The sequence below is a fragment of the Lycium ferocissimum genome, chromosome 3, assembly GCF_029784015.1.
Source record: "Lycium ferocissimum isolate CSIRO_LF1 chromosome 3, AGI_CSIRO_Lferr_CH_V1, whole genome shotgun sequence".
Taxonomy (NCBI): Eukaryota; Viridiplantae; Streptophyta; class Magnoliopsida; order Solanales; family Solanaceae; genus Lycium; species Lycium ferocissimum.
In genome coordinates, this window is record NC_081344.1 from 69,065,665 (window position 1) to 69,083,687 (window position 18,023).

The 18,023-nt window shown below is 35.4% G+C and overlaps 2 protein-coding genes and 1 non-coding gene across 47 annotated transcripts; 1 reads left to right on the forward strand and 2 right to left on the reverse strand.

The window, feature by feature from the left end:
• Window positions 1–1,184: 1,184 nt before the first annotated feature.
• On the reverse strand, window positions 1,185–8,365 carry LOC132050561 (uncharacterized). Of its 43 annotated transcripts, XM_059441875.1 has the most exons (9): window positions 7,849–8,365; window positions 4,397–5,221; window positions 3,720–3,989; window positions 3,530–3,640; window positions 2,837–2,975; window positions 2,072–2,740; window positions 1,953–2,027; window positions 1,845–1,886; window positions 1,185–1,811 (listed from the first exon to the last, which is right to left on the reverse strand). In XM_059441875.1, exons 1-9 carry the CDS (start codon window positions 8,110–8,112, stop codon window positions 1,519–1,521), a joined length of 2,688 nt encoding a protein of 895 aa, XP_059297858.1. In that variant the 5' UTR covers window positions 8,113–8,365; the 3' UTR covers window positions 1,185–1,518. The 43 variants fall into 43 exon arrangements, with proteins under 43 accessions (XP_059297858.1, XP_059297883.1, XP_059297881.1 ...); XM_059441900.1 differs by lacking the exon at window positions 1,953–2,027 and having other exon boundaries at window positions 2,246–2,740; XM_059441898.1 differs by lacking the exon at window positions 1,845–1,886 and having other exon boundaries at window positions 1,185–1,844; window positions 1,953–1,985; window positions 2,246–2,740.
• Window positions 8,366–9,602: 1,237 nt separating this feature from the next.
• LOC132050564 (probable inactive histone-lysine N-methyltransferase SUVR2) lies at window positions 9,603–17,191 on the reverse strand. Of its 3 annotated transcripts, XM_059441907.1 has the most exons (7): window positions 17,042–17,191; window positions 14,462–14,615; window positions 14,259–14,330; window positions 12,380–12,612; window positions 12,008–12,043; window positions 11,573–11,894; window positions 9,603–10,318 (listed from the first exon to the last, which is right to left on the reverse strand). In XM_059441907.1, the coding sequence occupies exons 4-7, from the start codon at window positions 12,560–12,562 to the stop codon at window positions 9,912–9,914; spliced, it is 948 nt and encodes a 315-aa protein (XP_059297890.1). In that variant the 5' UTR covers window positions 12,563–12,612; window positions 14,259–14,330; window positions 14,462–14,615; window positions 17,042–17,191; the 3' UTR covers window positions 9,603–9,911. The 3 variants fall into 3 exon arrangements, with proteins under 3 accessions (XP_059297890.1, XP_059297889.1, XP_059297891.1); XM_059441906.1 differs by lacking the exon at window positions 14,259–14,330 and having other exon boundaries at window positions 17,042–17,190; XM_059441908.1 differs by lacking the exons at window positions 12,008–12,043; window positions 14,259–14,330.
• On the forward strand, window positions 10,667–10,771 carry LOC132051286 (U6 spliceosomal RNA). The gene has a single exon (XR_009413663.1). It is a non-coding gene; the product is annotated as a U6 spliceosomal RNA (small nuclear RNA).
• Window positions 17,192–18,023: the final 832 nt, after the last annotated feature.

The window sequence follows — 18,023 nt, forward strand, 5'->3', positions numbered from 1 at the left end:
AAGTTTTTTCATGGTAAGGTCAGCTCCTTTCTAAGTAAGTTCACCTAATCCGCCGAATAGAATACACCCATGTGAGCTATATTTTTAGTGCAATTGGTGTTTAGAATTTCTATCAAGTGAATTTACGTCAAAATTTTCCAATGAACCTGGTTTCTTACACAGCCATCACTTCTCTCTCAAATCTGAAGTATGTTAAATATTGTTTTCAGCTCTGAAATATTATAATATGATAAAGTAATCAAAAATCAGAAGAGATATCCACCTTTAGAAACTAGAAACTGCGGATGCTGAATGCTTCTTATTTTGTTTTTGTTTGTAAAACTCCATATGGATGTAGCTGAGGTCTATTCAAGTTATTCAACCTCGCTGCATTATAATATAGATGTCAACAAAAGAAACATAGTAAAGCAAGTATGCGAAAACTTAGTCCAAATAACATGTCAAAACCAATGTGCATATATCAAATAGTAGTACACAAGCAACATAGCAATTTCACTATAGGATGATGACTTTAGGGAGCCGCCTTTTACCCCAGCTATGCCTAAGATGTGAAATGGGTGCATAAGGATGTTGTGCTCAACGTCATCTTGCTTAGGAAAGACACATCTCCGTCAAGACAAGACCCTTTGTTTTCTGAGGGTGAAGAACGTCTTCGATTTTGTTAATGGTGAATGCCTATTTAGCGCCTTTCCAATCGTAACCGGTTAGGTTGACTTTGGAAAGGCTACTAAGGACCGGGTGAAGAATGAAAAATGTTCCGATAAAGCCCACGGGATAAGGTTTGCAAAGGAACCTGGCCTAAGAGCGGTTTTCAAGCTAAAAACTGGTCATTCTATGAATTCGAGATAAAACTCCGATCCTGCAACTCCTTCCTTTGATAGCCTTGAGTTGTTAAAACTCCGATCCTGCAACTCTTTCCTTTGATAGCCTTGAGTTGTTGGTTACACGGACCGGAAAGCAACAACCCTTTCATTTGATATTTTGATCTTGTAAATGAGCGAAAAAATAACGACCCCAAGCAAGAGAATGCTACAATACTTTCATTTAATATTGATCTCGTAAATGAGTAGAAAATCGTTCGTTCTCTTGTTATCATTGTTGTTGAAATATGAAGGCACATATGAAGGAAAGGTATCAAAGAAAACAAAGATTTCTCAATTGCAATGTAGAAGATACAAAGAATAAGAACTACAAACTCAAACTGCACTTTAATCACAAATGAATTTAGTAACCAAGTCTCCTGTTTGGTAGCCTTAATACTGGAGGAACCTTTGTCAGGGAGGGAAATGTTAGCTCTACATTTTGTCAAAACGAGATTATCATCATAGGTTCACCTAACATAATACACTTTTTCGACCTTTTCTTCCTACGATAAAGCAAAGAAGGTTCTTAACAGCGTCAACAGCAATAAGAAGGATGCATAAATAATAACAGAATAACAGAAAAGCCACCACAAAATACTAATTCCTCCCTCTCGATGCTTCATAGGTAGCAAAAAGTGAAAGAGTCATATCTGTACTAGCTTTGTTTCTTCATCCCTTCACCAACCCACTTATCAAACTCGGTCAACAAACTATAATCAACATTATCAACAATATTGCTCGACCTCTTGGAAGAATCTTCAACACCGGTGTCACCTTGGTTTTCAGGAACTGGTTCGGGATGGCTTGGTTTTGTCAACTGTTCCGGTGTGATGTGATCTGACACCTCACATGTATCTGGAAGAATCTGAGACTTGGATACGTCCATCCTTTCGACCTCCTCCACAGGATCTCCAGGTGTCTCCCCCACCTCAACATCACCGGTAGCACCTTCATTCGCTTTCTCAACATCACCCATAGCACCTTCATTCGCTTTCTCATTATTGCTCATGTCACCCATAGCACCTTCATTCGCTTTCTCAACATCATGCCTAGCACCTTCATTCGCTTTCTCGACATCACCCATAGCACCTTCATTCGCTTTCTCAACATCACCCATAGCACCTTCATTCGCTTTCTCATTATTTTCCTGGTCACCCATAGCACCTTCAACTTCTCCATTCACCCATTCTCAACATCACCCATAGCACCTTCATTCGCTTTCTCCACATCACCCATAGCAACGCCATTCGCTTTCTCAACATCATCCCTAGCACCTTCATTCGCTTTCTCAACATCACCCATAGCACCTTCATTCTCTTTCTCATTATTTTCCTTGTCACCCATAGCAACTTCATTCGTTTTCTCAACATCACCCATAGTACCTTCATTCGCTTTCTCAACATCACCCATAGCAACGTCATTCGCTTTCTCGACATCATCCCTAGCACCTTCATTCACGTCCTCAACATCACCCATAGCACCTTCATTTGCTTTTTCATTATTTTCCCTGTCACCCATAGCAACTTCATTCGCTTTCTCAACATCACCCATAGCACCTTCATTCGCTTTCTCAACATCACCCATAGCAACTTCATTCGCTTTCTCGACATCATCCCTAGCACCTTCATTCGCTTCCTCAACATCACCCATAGCACCTTCATTCGCTTTCTCATTATTTTCCTTGTCACCCATAGCAACTTCATTCGCTTTCTCAACATCACCCATAGCACCTTCATTCGCTTTATCAACATCACCCATAGCAACTTCATTCGCTTTATCTTCATTCGCTTTATCAACATCACCCATAGCAACTTCATTCGCTTTATCAACATCACCCATAGCACCTTCATTCGCTTTCTCCACATCACCCATAGCACCTTCATTCACTTTCTCGCATAGCACCTCGCTTCTCCACATCGCCCAAGACCTTCATTCGCTTTCAACATCCCCCACACCTCATTCACCCATAGCACCTTCATTCGCTTTCTCATTATTGTCCTTGTCACCCATAGAGTCCTTGCCATTCTCTTGCCCTTCACTAGCACTGAACTCACTAGAATCGCTATCGCCATGTCTGTCATGGGGGTCATTTCCTTCATCAAGCTGTTCAAACTAGAAAAATGAAAAACATTGTTTATTTTTCAAGTATATACTAAAAAAAGAGCACATAATATGTGCAATCCAGTGAAAAATAAGGGCAAGTTACACATTTGGCCGGTCAGCCAAAAATAATTACATTCACTAGCCAAATATACAAAAAAAAATGTACACTACTATGTATAAAATATGTATATTTTACGTACATTACACATTACTATACAAAAAATATACATAATAGGGTACATTTTTTTATATTTGGCTAGCGAACACGGTTGTTGAGACACACTAAGCAGTCATGTAATAAATAGATGTCATCTGTGTGAAGGATATTGAGATAGCTTCTTCCTTCCATGTACGTGGGTTAGCCCTTGATCAGATAATTATTCTTACTTGAAGTAAAACAATAGAGTTCTTTTCACTTTAACAAGGAGGGGATTCGTTATGTTTCAAAGGCAATAAAGGATATTAATATACAAAGAATATACATTTGTTGGTTATTATTTTGGAGGACGGCTATTTATGTCAATTTCCTCAAAAAATAAAAGGATTCCTACGTTGCGCATTACCTCGTAAGCAGTCTTTTCTCCTTGTTTCTTCGACAGAGACTCGATGGCTTTAAAAATATTTGCAAAGGATGCCGTCATGCAGTCCTTGAGCGATGCAAACTCCTTGTTGAGCTAGTGAAAGAAATAAGGTTAAAAAGTAGTTGTGTATGAAAATTCAAATGTTAAACTAAAATAGCTCAAGTGTCCATACCATCTGAATCTCACTCTTCAACTCCGACTGTCCGTCCGACAGTCTTTTGAACTCGGTCCTCCAGTTAACATTTTTCAAGGGGGGGTCAGGTTTGGTTTTAGGCAGCTTCCAACTTGCTAGAGGAAGTGCACTGATAACGTCTTCATCACTAATATGAACTTCAGCACCATCTCCAGATGCTACCTCGTTAACCCTCTCAATTTCAACTGATTCGGGCAAACCAAGTGTTGTTTTCTCAAATTCTGTTGGAGATATATTCCTCAGCTTCAACTACATAAAAAATATTAGCATGAGTAGAGAAGAAACAATGACTTTGAGTACACCACTTATATAACCGTCTAGATCGTATATTACATATTTTACATATTACATGTATAACAAAACGTTACAATATATATACCCTAAATTTAAAAAAAAAAAAACATTAGCACGAGTAGAAAATAAAAATGATTCATAATTAATGATGCTAAGTAAACTTTGAATACACCATAGATATACCATTCTAAGCCGGTATATTAATGGTATATTACATGTATAAACATTATGACATACTAGAAATATACCATTAGTATACAATTTTAAACTGAGAAAGTATCCCACAATGGTGGGTACATGAATGGTTTATCAAATTTATATGTTAACACAATCAAAAATAAATGACTATACTTTCCAATTACCTGATCATCCCGCCTCTTATTGAAAATCCCACGCGACAATTCCTTAAAACTTGGCTGCTTTGTAACTTTCCAACTAAGTATGCGGGGCACTTTGTCATCAATTCGGAAAGCAATCTTATTATTAACATAAGGGCAACACTCATAAAACCAACACTGGAATGCCAATGGTAATCCACCAAGCCTGTACATCGAAGGCTTCCCCTGCAACTTACCCTTCATAGACTCCAGCGTGGCTTTAAAGACAACTTTCCCCCAAGGATACGTTTCATACGCACCGCTCTCAACAAGCTCAATTTCATCCCTCGAGATCTGTTTACGATTCACAGTGGAGAACAAAAATGTGTGTATGAAATATAGGACAGCAATCTTGACTGCATCCTCATCAGATTTCCATCTCTTTTTAAGGAAGCAGTCAATTAAGGATTGCTTAGGTACCCTGGTAAGCTCCGAAAAGTCAGAAAAGTACGTATCAACTAACCGGCCTGCTCCATCGGAATCATAGCATTTATCAGCATCGCCAGTACACTTTAACCCGGTGATAAGACCAAACTCAACAAGCCCAAAACGCAGACTGACATCTTTAATTGATATCCACAACGCATCCTCTTCCTCCTCAACCACCTCCTTCAGCAATAGGTGGTGTATCAACTGATGCTGAACCACTACATGGGGCAAATCAAGAAAATGCCCGAAGCAGGTTTCCCTGAACATCTGAATCTGCTTAGCGTCCAACTTCTCATTTAACAAGTTAACGATATCAACATTAGTGTGTGCCCCAACCCTTGGGTTGTAACGCTTCTTTGGTTTAACATAAAAATCGCCAATCTACATAACAGCAATGATAAAGATATATGTTAATACACGAGAAGGTTGTCAAATATACTATAATCCTAATGTACAATTCAAAAGCACAACAAATAGAACTAGAACATATATACGGTTTTGTATCCAGTTTGTACACTGTATACTATCAGTGGCGGAGGCAGGACTTTTGCCAAGGGGGCCCAAAAAATCAATGGAACGAGAAAATGTTGTAAGAAAGACTCGAAACTGCATGCTCTTTGAAAATTTGAACCCCCTTTACCACTTACCACTGAGCTAAGTCTTTGATTTGTGTTAAGGGGGTTCAACATTTCATATATACACATAAAACATAAATTTGACCCTATATGCACAGTGTAACTTTTCGACGAAGGGGGTTCAGATGAACCCTTGCCTCCGTGTACATCCGCCCTTGTATACTATATAGGCTAAAGTAATACGCGTCCCCATAAACTTGTCAATATCTTTTATTTTGATGCTAGAATTCAGACTTGTTACTGTTGAACACTTCAATCTTAACAAATGTGTACCTATTAGACACACACATCATGTACACAAATAATTTTTTTCCATATATACTGGATTTTTTACTGAGAAAATTTAGGGGTTTTTTGAAACTAGAACTTGGACTTGTTCCTATTGAACACTTCAATCTTAACAAATGTGTATCATATACACAAAATATATATACACACACATATATACGGTCTTATATCCAGCCTGTACACTGTATCATATACCATATATGCGGTCTTGTATCCAGCCTGTGCACTGTATACTATCAGTGGCGGAGGAGGGATTTTTTCCAAGGGGGTTCAAAAAATCAAAGAAATGAGAAAATGTTGTAACAAATACTCGAACCTGCATGCTCTATGAAAATTTGAACCCTCTTTACCACTGAGCTAAGTCTTTGATTTGTGTTAAGGGGGTTCAACATTTAATATATAGACATAAAACATAAATGTGACTATATATACACAGTGTAACTTTCCGACTGCCTCCGTGTAAATCCGCCCCTGTATACTATATAGGCTAAAGTCATAGGCATCCCCATAAACTTGTCAGCGTTTTTATTTTGATGCTAGAATTCGGACTTGTTCAGGTTGAACACTTCAATCTGAACACTTGTCTACCTATTAGACACACACATCATATCCACAAATAATTTTTTTCCATATATACTAGATTTTTAACTGAGAAAATTTAGGGGTTTTTTGACACTAGAACACTTCAATCTTAACAAATGTGTATCATATACACAAATTATATATACACATACATTATATACACAAATATATATACACATCATATACATTTCATATATACACACACAGAGTATACTAAATATATACTTCAATTATATGTATAACCACATCATGCATACAAATCTATACCAGACCCTACTTGTGGGGTTATGTTGTTACATACAAATATACATCACATATATACACCTAATATACAACAAAAGAAGATGGAAAGTAACTCCAAATCCTCGCTTTTCTCCTTCTCTTCATCATAAACTTTTGTCCTTTAGCAACAATAACACGCAAATTACTACTATTCATCAGCCTCTTCCTCTTTTTAGATTTTTTCACATAAATTTTTTCATACGCTCGCGATTTTTTACTGAAAAACTTAAGGGTTTCCCCTTTTTTGGAATCCTCAAAAGTACAACAAATAGTACATATTTATGATTTCTATTCTGTTCGTACACTGTATTCTATACACACACACACACACGCACATCATATACACTATATATAGACACATAATATACTATACATCTACACATCATACATACAAATATATACACATCATATATCACAACAACATGTCCAGTATAGTCCGACAAGTCTACATATCATATACATTTCATATATACACACAGAGTATACTAAATGTATACTTCAATTATACGTATAACCACATCATACATACAAATCTATACCAGACCCCACTTGTGGGATTACACTAGATATGTTGTTATTGTTGTTACATACAAATATGCATCACATAAATACACCTAATATACAATAATATACAACAAAAGAAGATGAAAAGTACCTCCAAATCTTCGCTTTTCTCCTTCTCTTCATCATAAACTTTTCTCCTTTTAGCAACAACAACACCCATATTACTACTATTCCTTAACCTCTTCCTCTTTTTAGATTTTTTTCACATAAATTTTTCCATACACTCACGATTTTTTACTGAGAAAGTTTAGGGTTTCCCCTTTTTTCTATTCCGTTCGTACACTGTGTTCTATATACACACACACACACACACACATACACATATCATATACACTATATATAGACACATAATATACTACACATCTACACATCATACATACAAATATATACATATCATATATCACAACAACAACAACAACAATAACATGTCCAGTATAGTCCGACAAGTATACACATCATATACATTTCATATATACACACAGAGTATACTAAATATATACTTCAATTATATGTATAACCACATCATACATACAAATCTATACCAGACCCCACTTGTGGGATTACACTAGATATGTTGTTGTGGTTGTTACATACAAATACATCGGATATATACACATGATATACACATAATATACAATAAAAGAAGATGAAAAGTACCTCCAAATCTTCGCTTTTCTCCTTCTCTTCATCATAAACTTTTCTCCTTTTAGCAACAACAACACCCAAATTACTACTATTCTTTAACCTTTTCCTCTTTTTACTTTTTTTCACATGATTTTTTCCATATACTTTGTTTTTTTTCAAGAACAAACTTAGGGTTTTTTTGGGTTCTTTTCGAACAGCAAGTGTTTGAGATCGAGTTCTTCTATCACTTGAAATTTGTACTTTTTTTGAATCATCAGAATTAGGTGAATTCTCCATTTCTTCAACACAAAAAGAGTCAAAAATTGCAGTAATAAACCACTTTTTCTTCGAATTCACTATGAAAACTGAGTTTTTGTGGCCAATTCTGTAAAAAAAAAAAAATGAGAAAATGGAATGGGGTTTTAAGTTATCATAGCTAATTATTACTAATTATTACTAATTATTAGTGTTATGAAGAGTAAGAGAAGATTAATAATAATGGAGGAAAAGAGAGGGTTTGTGAAAAAACCTGGTTTACTGTTTTTGCGGAGTAATGAGAGAGTCTAGTGGAAAAAAAAAAAAAAAAAGAGGAAAATAAAAATTAGAAAAAACGTTTTGATAAACATGATTAAATAATGGTAATTTGTTAAGATTTGGGCAAATTGATGACCCGACCATTTATCATTAAATTTATTTTGATTTCAAATTCAATTTAGCTAAAAGTTATGATTGATTTAGATTAAAAAAGTAGTTTATATAGATTTATAATAATCTTGTTAATATTTTTAAAAAATTATGTTTGGAATTTAATATATAGCATTTAGCAATAATAATTAAAAAATTATTTCTTTTATTTAGTAATAAAACTAAGCAAATTATTAGTAGAAAAGAAAAATTCTACCTGCAGGTAGAGTTTGAAGTTTTGCGTTGAAATTGTGTACGCGGCTATTTTCACATCTTTCTGTAAATTTTGAATGCAAATTCTCACTGCGAGCACGCGTAGGTAGAGTTTTCTTCAAACCTGTTGCGCTTGCGAATTTTTTTATTTTTTTAACTGAGCCAAAATTCAAATCCCAAACCTCATAATATTAGACGAAGAACAAATATTAAAGACCACCCCAAAAGAAGGGCATTCCGGCGAATTGCCCTTTTCTAGCTCCCGCACACTACAAAGAATTTGATGCCATTTGTATGCTACTGCATGACATGATTTTATTTGTGGAATTATAATATTGAAGATGGACTATGCTTGTGATGGTTGTACCTTGTGCAGTTCGAGAACAGTGAGAGTTGATTTACAGAAAGACAACACAAGTTTCATTATTTACATTCAGACCCCTTAAGTTTAGTTTTCATAATTACGCATTTACCTCATGTCCATTAGTTACGCTTTCTTCCTTTATATTCTGTTCTTGTAACCCTGTTGAGGTTCATCAACGCAAAATCATATTTTAGCTCTCAGTATAGTTTTAGATTAGCTTAGTTACTAGCTAGATTTCTTCCCAAATTCAAACTTGTATCACTGCAAGGAAGGTTTTGATAGGAAATATAATTCAGGAGGTAACAACATCACTCCATAATTTAACTATTAAATTGACAAAACGTAAACAGTTTAAGAGTTATTTTTAGGTATTACTCGACAAAAAGAAGACAAAAGTCACAATCTCTACCTGAAGTAAAGGTATAAAAGAAAACAAAGATTTTCTTGACTGTGAGTGTGATGTGCTTAAATAAAGCAGAGAAAACATAAAAGGCAACAAACTCAACTGCCAATTCACAAATGAATATAGTTGCAACACTCCGTTTGTTAACCTTATATTGGAAGAAGGGAAATACCTCTTCATTTTCAAGAACACAGGTTCACTAACATATTACACATTTTCCTCCTCTGAAAAGCGAACTTCTTAACAGTAACAACAGCGAATTCATGCCACATAGATACATAAAAGAACACGGGAAAGAAAAATAACAGAAATCGGGAAGATGTTATTAAGCTCAATTTGAGCTTAACACAAAATGTTGTTAGCTCAATCTAAGTCTGCTAAGTTAAACCTGTCTCATTCCTCCCACTCCATGCTTCTTAGGACATATGTCGTTCATTTGGCGGATGATTTATTTGTTGATTCACTGCCCATCTCCCAGAAGCACTGACAAACATCGGTCATGACCTTCATCACGGAAAAATTAGGATCAAGTTCTTTGTATTCTTTGAGACATTTATCATCCATTAACTTCACCACTGCATCAAGAGTAGGCATTTGGAAACCTGATTTTCCAAGAACCGAGTCATAATTCAACATAATTTTCACCTCTCCAGATTGTGAAGAAGCTATCTCAAGGCCGGAAGGAGATTTAACCCTGTTTGTTTCAGGCTTGCCATTAGCTACTCCTGGACAAGGTGGATCTCCATCATTTTTATCTGATTCGACTACAGTTGCCAATGCGTTATCTTGTCTGCCTATTGAACCACTTGCAACTGAAGACTTCCCTTTACTTGATGAACCTGCAAATTCAGATCACATACTCTCAAAGAAGCAAAAGACACACCACGTAGTTCTTGTACCAAAGTTAAAAGACAGACAGAAAGTATACTGATAGACTATTAGTAATAGGGGTGGCAACATTAGCCCATGTAAATATGACCCGCCAACCCGTTTAAGTTTGGGCAGGTGGGTCATTATTGGCTCAACTCATTTTGACTCGCTCAACTGAACTCATCTGAAAAGTGGGCTGATGTGTAGCCCAATTTGACCCATGAGAAATCTTGTCAAAATATTTTAAAAAGACTTTTGTTTTGTTTTGTTTGATATGTTATATAATAGTGATCAAGGATACAACCATCATAATGTCCTTCAGAGACATCCCATAAAATTGTAAAATTGGAATGATAGAGAGAAGATTAGCATGGCCCTAACGCAAGGATGACATGCACAAAAAGGATACTGCCTTCATAATCACAACTAGCAACTTTTCATGTTTCTTTAACATTCCTGTATAGATTGGAATACTTTCTGTACAGTTGGCTACAAGAACAAATGGAAATGGATAATCTTACCAAATCTGAAGTTGGATATACGAATAGGAAATTTGAAATTCAGTGGAAGAATTGGGAAAAGCTTAATTTAAATTTGACTGTAAAGGCATCATATAGTATTAAGCTGGTGCCTTGAAAGCAAAATTTTCAGAGCAAAGCAATCTTGTTGTAGAAGAAGGTATCAAACTAATCATCAACCTAACATGTTATTCCATAACTTTGCCAATCTCAACAGCACACATAAAAGAGTGCCTTCCAACACTTAGGGTGTGTTTGGTATGGAGGAAATAGAAAATGTTTTCCAGTTTTCTCATGTTTGGTTGGTCAAAATATTTTGGAAAACATTTTCTCTAGGAAACAAGTTCCATAGTAATGAGGAAAATGACTTCCCTAAGGGAAATAGGGAAAACAAGTTCCATAAGTAACATTGCAAGTTCATTGTCTCCTCCTCACACACCCAATTCCCCCAAGCCCCACCCCTTGACCATCCCACCCCGCGTCACCGCCAAACCCCCACTCCCCACCCCATCCTAGCCCCATAGTGTTTTGCTAGATTACATGTAATTGGTCTTGAGATAATATTTTTTTGCGTATTCACCAAACACTAGAAAATAAAAAGAAATCCACTTATTTTTCAAGAAAACATTTTCCTTTGTGCCAAAAACACCCTTATTCTAATATCATAAGATTGAATTATAAGAACGGGGATGAGAGAGCCTCTACCTGGGCGGATGATGGAAAGTGGAACTGCATTATGTGGCAGGTCATCAGTGATTGGCTCATCCTTAGGTTTGATAAAAGTGTGATTAGCAACAGCATTCTTCTTAGGTGACAGTGGGATGCCAGAACCAGAAGTAAAACCAATGGGTTGCTTTCCTTTGCTTCTACTAAGTGATTCGTTGCCCATGGACTGAGGGGAATCAAAAACACCTGGTGACTGGTTTTGCAAATGAGATTCAAGAGGCTCATTTGGTTGACTTGAATGATTTTTTAAGCGCTGCTTTTTCAGAGGTGGTTCAGGCTCATCTTGCCCCAGAGCCTCTTGCTGAAGGAAACCGAAAAACGGAAGGAAGTAAAGGTGAGTAGAGAGACCTGAGGAAAATGACAAATCAGGAAATACAGTAGCAACAAAGCAAGAACATTAAAGTAGTTCAATACTTCGGCAATCTCGGGTGACTTTTTACTTTCTGCATCCTGAAATGAAAGAAAGCATGTCAGCAAAAAATAAGCTTACTTGAAAGAGACGGCAGAAAACTGAACAAAGTACTCCCTATGTTCCATTTTATGTGACCCTCTTTCCTTTTTAGTATGTTCCAAAAAGACTCAAACTTTTCGTATTTGAAAACAATTTTACATGCTTTTATAGCTATAGAAATGACATGCCACGTTTAAGAACACAAATTCCAAGTCTTCTTTTCCTTCCTAAAATCCATGCTCAGCCAAACATCCTCATGTAAAATGAAACGGAGGGAGTACTCATTGGAAAGGAAGAGAAACAAAAGTGCATTGAATAATGAAGGAAACTAGCACCTTTGCTTCCTCGTTATCAAATATTGCATCTGCAAGGACCCTATAGTTCTCCTCTTCTATAAGGTCCCAATTTTTGTTATACAATTTTAAAAGATTCTTCAACACTGGCTTCACTTTCTCTCCAGAAATCCCGAGAGCTTTCATAGCACGAAAGGCATTATCGACCCTAGGGTTTGGAGGCATTGCTGATCAAAGCTGATCTAAGATAGCAGGTTTGAAATTAGTCACTGAGCCTGCATTGACATCATCTGCTTCAGACGGGGATAAGAATACAAATACAAGATAGCCAACGGAATCACACAGCCATAACACCAAAGACATATAAATGAGGCCATGTATACCCAATTATAATAACTAATCTAAACATCCACACCATGATTTTGATTAAAAAAAATTAAATTATTTTGCAAGGTAAGTCAGTAAGAAAGCCACATAAAGCTGATAGGGGTGTCTTCTACTGGCATATAAAGATGGCTGAATATTCTAAGAGTAGGAAACCAAAATAGGATTTTTAAAAATAGGATTTGTTTATTTTCTATTTAAATATGTTATATATATATAATGTCATTTTTTCCCCTTCCTTGAAAGGGTAAGACACAGGTACTTGGTTCGCTCTATTTCTTTATCTCCCCATGAATAAATAACACTGAAAGCTTCTCTTACCATCTTAAGAAAGCGGTTATGAGCACAAGCAGACAAGAATAAGAATATAAACAAATCTATTATATAGTTCATTCTCTTCTAACAATGTTGAACCTAGTCTAAACTTTATTCATCCAATGAGAAGTCTATACACGTCAAAGGACAGGTATTTTTAAAGATGTTTCAGGTTGTACTTCAGTTGTATAGAAATATCCCTCTGCATAGTAGGTATCTTTCCTCTTCCATTAACTAATTGCTCATTCTGAATTATCAACTCACTGAAGGTGCAAACCAGATATTCGAGAACGGATACACATGTTAGAAGGTCACTCAAATTCTTGAGCGTCATATAGCTGTCATGTGGCACTTATGTTACATGTAATTGCCGTTGCCATTTATGATGAAAATACATGCTTGTCAGAGTTTAGCCAAGACTGGTATGACACGAGGGGCATGCTACTGGAAAGCGTCCTTATAAGAGTTTTATTTTGCATGTAGAACCTAACCATGCTTGATGGTAGTACTCATTCAGCCAATGGTTCTTTTTATAAAACAGGAGCTATTTCCTAGTATGTCCTACCGCGGATTGCAGGCACTCTAGTTAGGGATGTAAGACGAAAACATAGGATAGTAACTAATAAGTAGATTTGATAGTGGACAATAAGTATGCATGTAACTGGATTAGAAGCCTTAAGAAGAATAAAGAGTTACAACCTTGGCACACACAAATTCTCATTTCATTATCAAAAAGAGTTCCAAGAATTTATGATCAAACTATCAACTAACAGTATAACACAACCATTATATCACTAAGGGTGTGTTTGTTAGGAGGGAAAGCATTTTCTAATTTTCTCATGTTTGGTTGTTGAAAAATATTTTCTCGAAGAAAACAAGTTTCTAGAAAATCAGAAAAATGAATTCCCTAATGAGTGTAGGAATAAGTTCCATAAGTGGTACTTCATGGGGATTTTTTTTTTTTTTTTTTATATTCTTATCAAAAAAAAAAAATCCCCAACACCCCCACCTACACAACCATACTCACCCCCTATTCTAACCTACCCCACCAGCAACCCATAATGTTTGCCTAGATTATATACAAAATCTCTTGGGACAATATTTTTTGCTTACTTACCAAACATCCAAAAAATAAGGAAAACATTTTCCTAGGAGACCATAAATAAACCCTAAATCATGAATAATCATAAATACTGATATGCTCTAAAATTAACATTATTACCAACATGGAAGACCATAAGAAAAATATAAAAATCTTTATGAGCATCTCCTGTAACTGAAACCAAAATTCCATCCACACGTAGCAAAAAGCAACTTCAGTTAGAAATTTTATAAGAACAATTGAATTGCCACAACTGAAAATACTGTACAATATTAAAGAAGAAGAACCCAGTCGCCAAGTGGTCTCAAAGCTAGAGTAATGACCTTGATTGTACGAATCCCAGCAGAGTCAGCGGGTGGTGAATTCTTTCAATCTGCCTAAGTCTTGGCGAGCAAGGTTACCCTTACCTCTCTTGATGGGAGGCAGCAGGTAACCTGTAGATTTGCGGAGGTGCAGGCAAGTTCACTCCAACATCACCTTTATCCAAAAAAACGAATGTACTGTCAAAGGAGAACAAAAACGTGGTAATTCATGCCTAAAGCACCATAGCAGATAGAAACAGAATGCAGCACCAAAAACACTTGACACTTCTACGAAATAAAACTCAAAGCTGTTCTTACACTTGTTAAACTGAGAAAATTCACCCAAACTGTAAAACTGAAGGGGCATTGAAGAATAGCAAGTCAACGATCCTCATTTCTACCTAAATAATTTTTATTTAAAATTAATGTCAAAGGAGAACAAAAACATGAAGTAATTGAAGAATAGCACAAGAAACTCATTTCTACCTAAATAAATTTTTAAAAATTATGCAAAGGAAAAAAAAACATGGTCTGTTCATGCATAAGTCATAAGTGTTAAATTGGGCAAATTCAGCCAAACTGGGAAAATAAAATTCAAATCTGTTCTCATAAGTCATAAGTGTTAAACTGTCATAAGTGAAACTGGGTCAATTCACCAAACTATAAAACAAAGGGACATTCAAAATAAGAACAAAAACATTTTAAAAATTAATGCACAAAGTATACTCCTAAAGCACCACAGCAGATAGAAATACAATGCAGCCACAAAATCACTTGACACTTCTGGAAAATAAATTTCAAAGCTTTTCTTATATTTTTTAAACTGGGCAAATTCACCCAAACTGTAAAACTGTTGGGACATTGAAGAATATCAACTCAGCGAAGTTCATTTCTACCTAAATAAATTAATAAAAGTACTATCAAAGGAGAACAAAAACATGGTAATTCATGCACAAGAATTCTCCTAAAGCACCACAACAGACAGAAACAGAATGCAGCAACAAAGGGTGTGTTTGGTATGGAGGAACACATTTGGTTGGTCAAAACTTTTGAAAAACATTTTCTCTAGGAAAACAAGTTCCTTAAAAATGAGAAAAATCTAACGGAAACAAGTCCCACAAGTGTCATTCCACATCGACTGTCTCCTCCCACCCACCCCCCACCCCCACCCCCACCCCACCTCCCCATGGTGTTTGCGTAAACTGCAGGGGCGGAGCCAAGTGGGAGCAAGGGGGTTCATCCAAGCCCCCCTTTGGCGGAAAATTACACTGTATATACAAGGTTAAAATTATTTTTTATGTATATATAGTAGATGTTGAATGTGGTTTTACTTATTCAAATTCTGAATCCCCTTAGTGAAAATCCTAGGTCCACCCAAGGTAAACTATATACAAACAAATTTTGATATAATATGTTTTGCTTACGTACCAAACACAAGAAAATAAGTAAGAAAACCACTTATTTTCCGGGAAGGTAATTTTCCTTCATACCATACAAACCCAAAATCACTTAGACACTTCAAGAAAATCAAATTCCACATTTGGTATGGAGGAACATATTTGGTTGATCAAAACTTTTGAAAAACATTTTCTTTAGGAAAACAAGTTCCTTAAAAAATGAGAAAAATCTAACGGAAACAAGTTCCACAAGTGTCATTCCACATTGACTATTCCACATTGACTGTCTCCTCCCACCCTCCAACACATCCCACCCCCACCCCACCTCCCATGGTGTTTGCGTAAACTGCAGGGGCGGAGCCAAGTGGGAGCAAGGGGTTCATCAAGAACCTTTGGCGGAAAATTACACTGTATATACAAGGTTAAAATTATTTTTTATGTATATATACTAGATGTTGAACGTGGTTTTACTTCTTCAAATTCCGAATCCCTTTAGTGAAAATCCTAGGTCCACCCCAGGTAAAACTGTATACAAACAAATTTTGATATAATATGTTCTGCTTAAGTACCAAACACAAGAAAATAAGTAAGAAAACCACTTATTTTCCAGTTAGACACTTCAGGATCAAATTCAAAGTTGTTCTCATAGTTATGAAACTAAGCAAATTCACCCAAACTGGATTGCAATAAAGGGGTTTTACAAATTGTACCAAATCACAATTCAAATTCAACAAACCCTAAAAAACCAAAACACCCACAATTAAAAAAAAAAAAAAAAAAGATCATGCTCTCAATTGAATTAGGTACATAATTGAAACTTTTTTTAATTTGTAAAAACATATATTTATACTGCATTTGTACTCACTGCAACAAAATAATAATTGCAGTTAAAAAAATTCACTTAATATGTATAAACAAGGTTGTTTCCATTTATTTTTTTCACTCCAAATCGCTCACAAAAATTCAAAAAAAAAAAAAAACAACTCCAATTTGTATTAATAGCTAAACATAACTCCAATTTCCAAACAAAAACTACTTTTATCAAATTTTCATGGCCAAACGAACCCTTAAAATTCATAAACTCAAAATTCTATCTCTGCTTCTAACTACAGTAATATTTTTTAACTGAGTGATTCTAAATACTGTAAATAATTAATTGTAAAAATAAGAAAGTGTTTGGTACTCAAAATAAGTTTAAATTTACCTGCAGCAATGGGTAAATGTGAAGTGAAAGAGCACGGCGGAGAAATATATATGAGGAGCACGAGAAAAAAAAAATGGAGTTATTTGACGTGTACACTGGCATTTGTATTATTGAGTTTTTTTTCCTCAAATAGTCCCTTAATTTTGAGGTAAATCTAACTTTATTATTTTTAATTATGGAAAAGGTTAAAAACACCCTTTTAGCGTTTGGAAAATTTATCTGAATGAGAAAAATGATTCCTTATATTTAAGGGTTGGTTTATAATTGTTCCTTACGATTCATATGCATGGCAGCAGTTGTGTGAGCACTATTTGGTAGTACGCAAAATTTTAGAAAAGAAGAAGAGACTTTTAAACTTGTAGTATTAAATGAGTTGCATATATCTTGTGTGGCTATAGATAATTATATAAAGGTAAATTACTTTTAAATATAGAGAAAGATCAGTCTTTTTAACACGGATCAATAAGAAAATAAGTTCACATAAATTGAAACAGATAGAGTATTAATTTAAAATTGTTATTGAAATCGATAAGCTTCAATTTTAGATCTGCATCTGTTGAGCAGGTAAGGTCCTTTGTTGGAGCTTTACGTCGGGTCATTTGTTTTAGCTCACATGTGGGCCTTTCAGTTGTAAAAATTGGAGACATTATTCAATTGACGGGATCGGAGGGTATAAAGATCTCTTAAACTCCTACAATTTGAATAAAAGAAAATGACTATTTCAAATCTCTTATGTTTTTTGTTTTATTGGGGGATCTCTTATGTGTAAATAATTAAGATCTCTTTTAAAAGGTCATAAAAATAAATAAAAATTGTAAAAGGCCAAATATTTATTTCTCCCAACTTTAAGTGGATCATTTAAAATTAACGGAAATGTCACACGTCCATATCCGTGTTACTAAGCTTGATAAAATCGCTTCGAAGTCTTTCTACACAATTAATTTTTCCTCGATCATGATTTATATTCTTTTAAGAACTTCTG

Coding starts and splice junctions, on each gene's coding strand:
- LOC132050561 (XM_059441860.1), bottom strand. CDS start 8,112: ATGGAGAATTCACCTAATTCTGATGATTCAAAAAAAGTACAAATTTCA. Junction 5,222..7,848: donor AGAAAAGCGAAGATTTGGAG/GTACTTTTCATC, acceptor GCTGTTATGTAG/ATTGGCGATTTTTATGTTAA. Junction 3,990..4,396: donor ATAAGAGGCGGGATGATCAG/GTAATTGGAAAG, acceptor TTTTTTATGTAG/TTGAAGCTGAGGAATATATC.
- LOC132050564 (XM_059441907.1), bottom strand. CDS start 12,562: ATGCCTCCAAACCCTAGGGTCGATAATGCCTTTCGTGCTATGAAAGCT. Junction 11,895..12,007: donor AGTCACCCGAGATTGCCGAA/GTATTGAACTAC, acceptor GGTTTCCTTCAG/CAAGAGGCTCTGGGGCAAGA. Junction 10,319..11,572: donor ACTTTCCATCATCCGCCCAG/GTAGAGGCTCTC, acceptor CTGAATTTGCAG/GTTCATCAAGTAAAGGGAAG.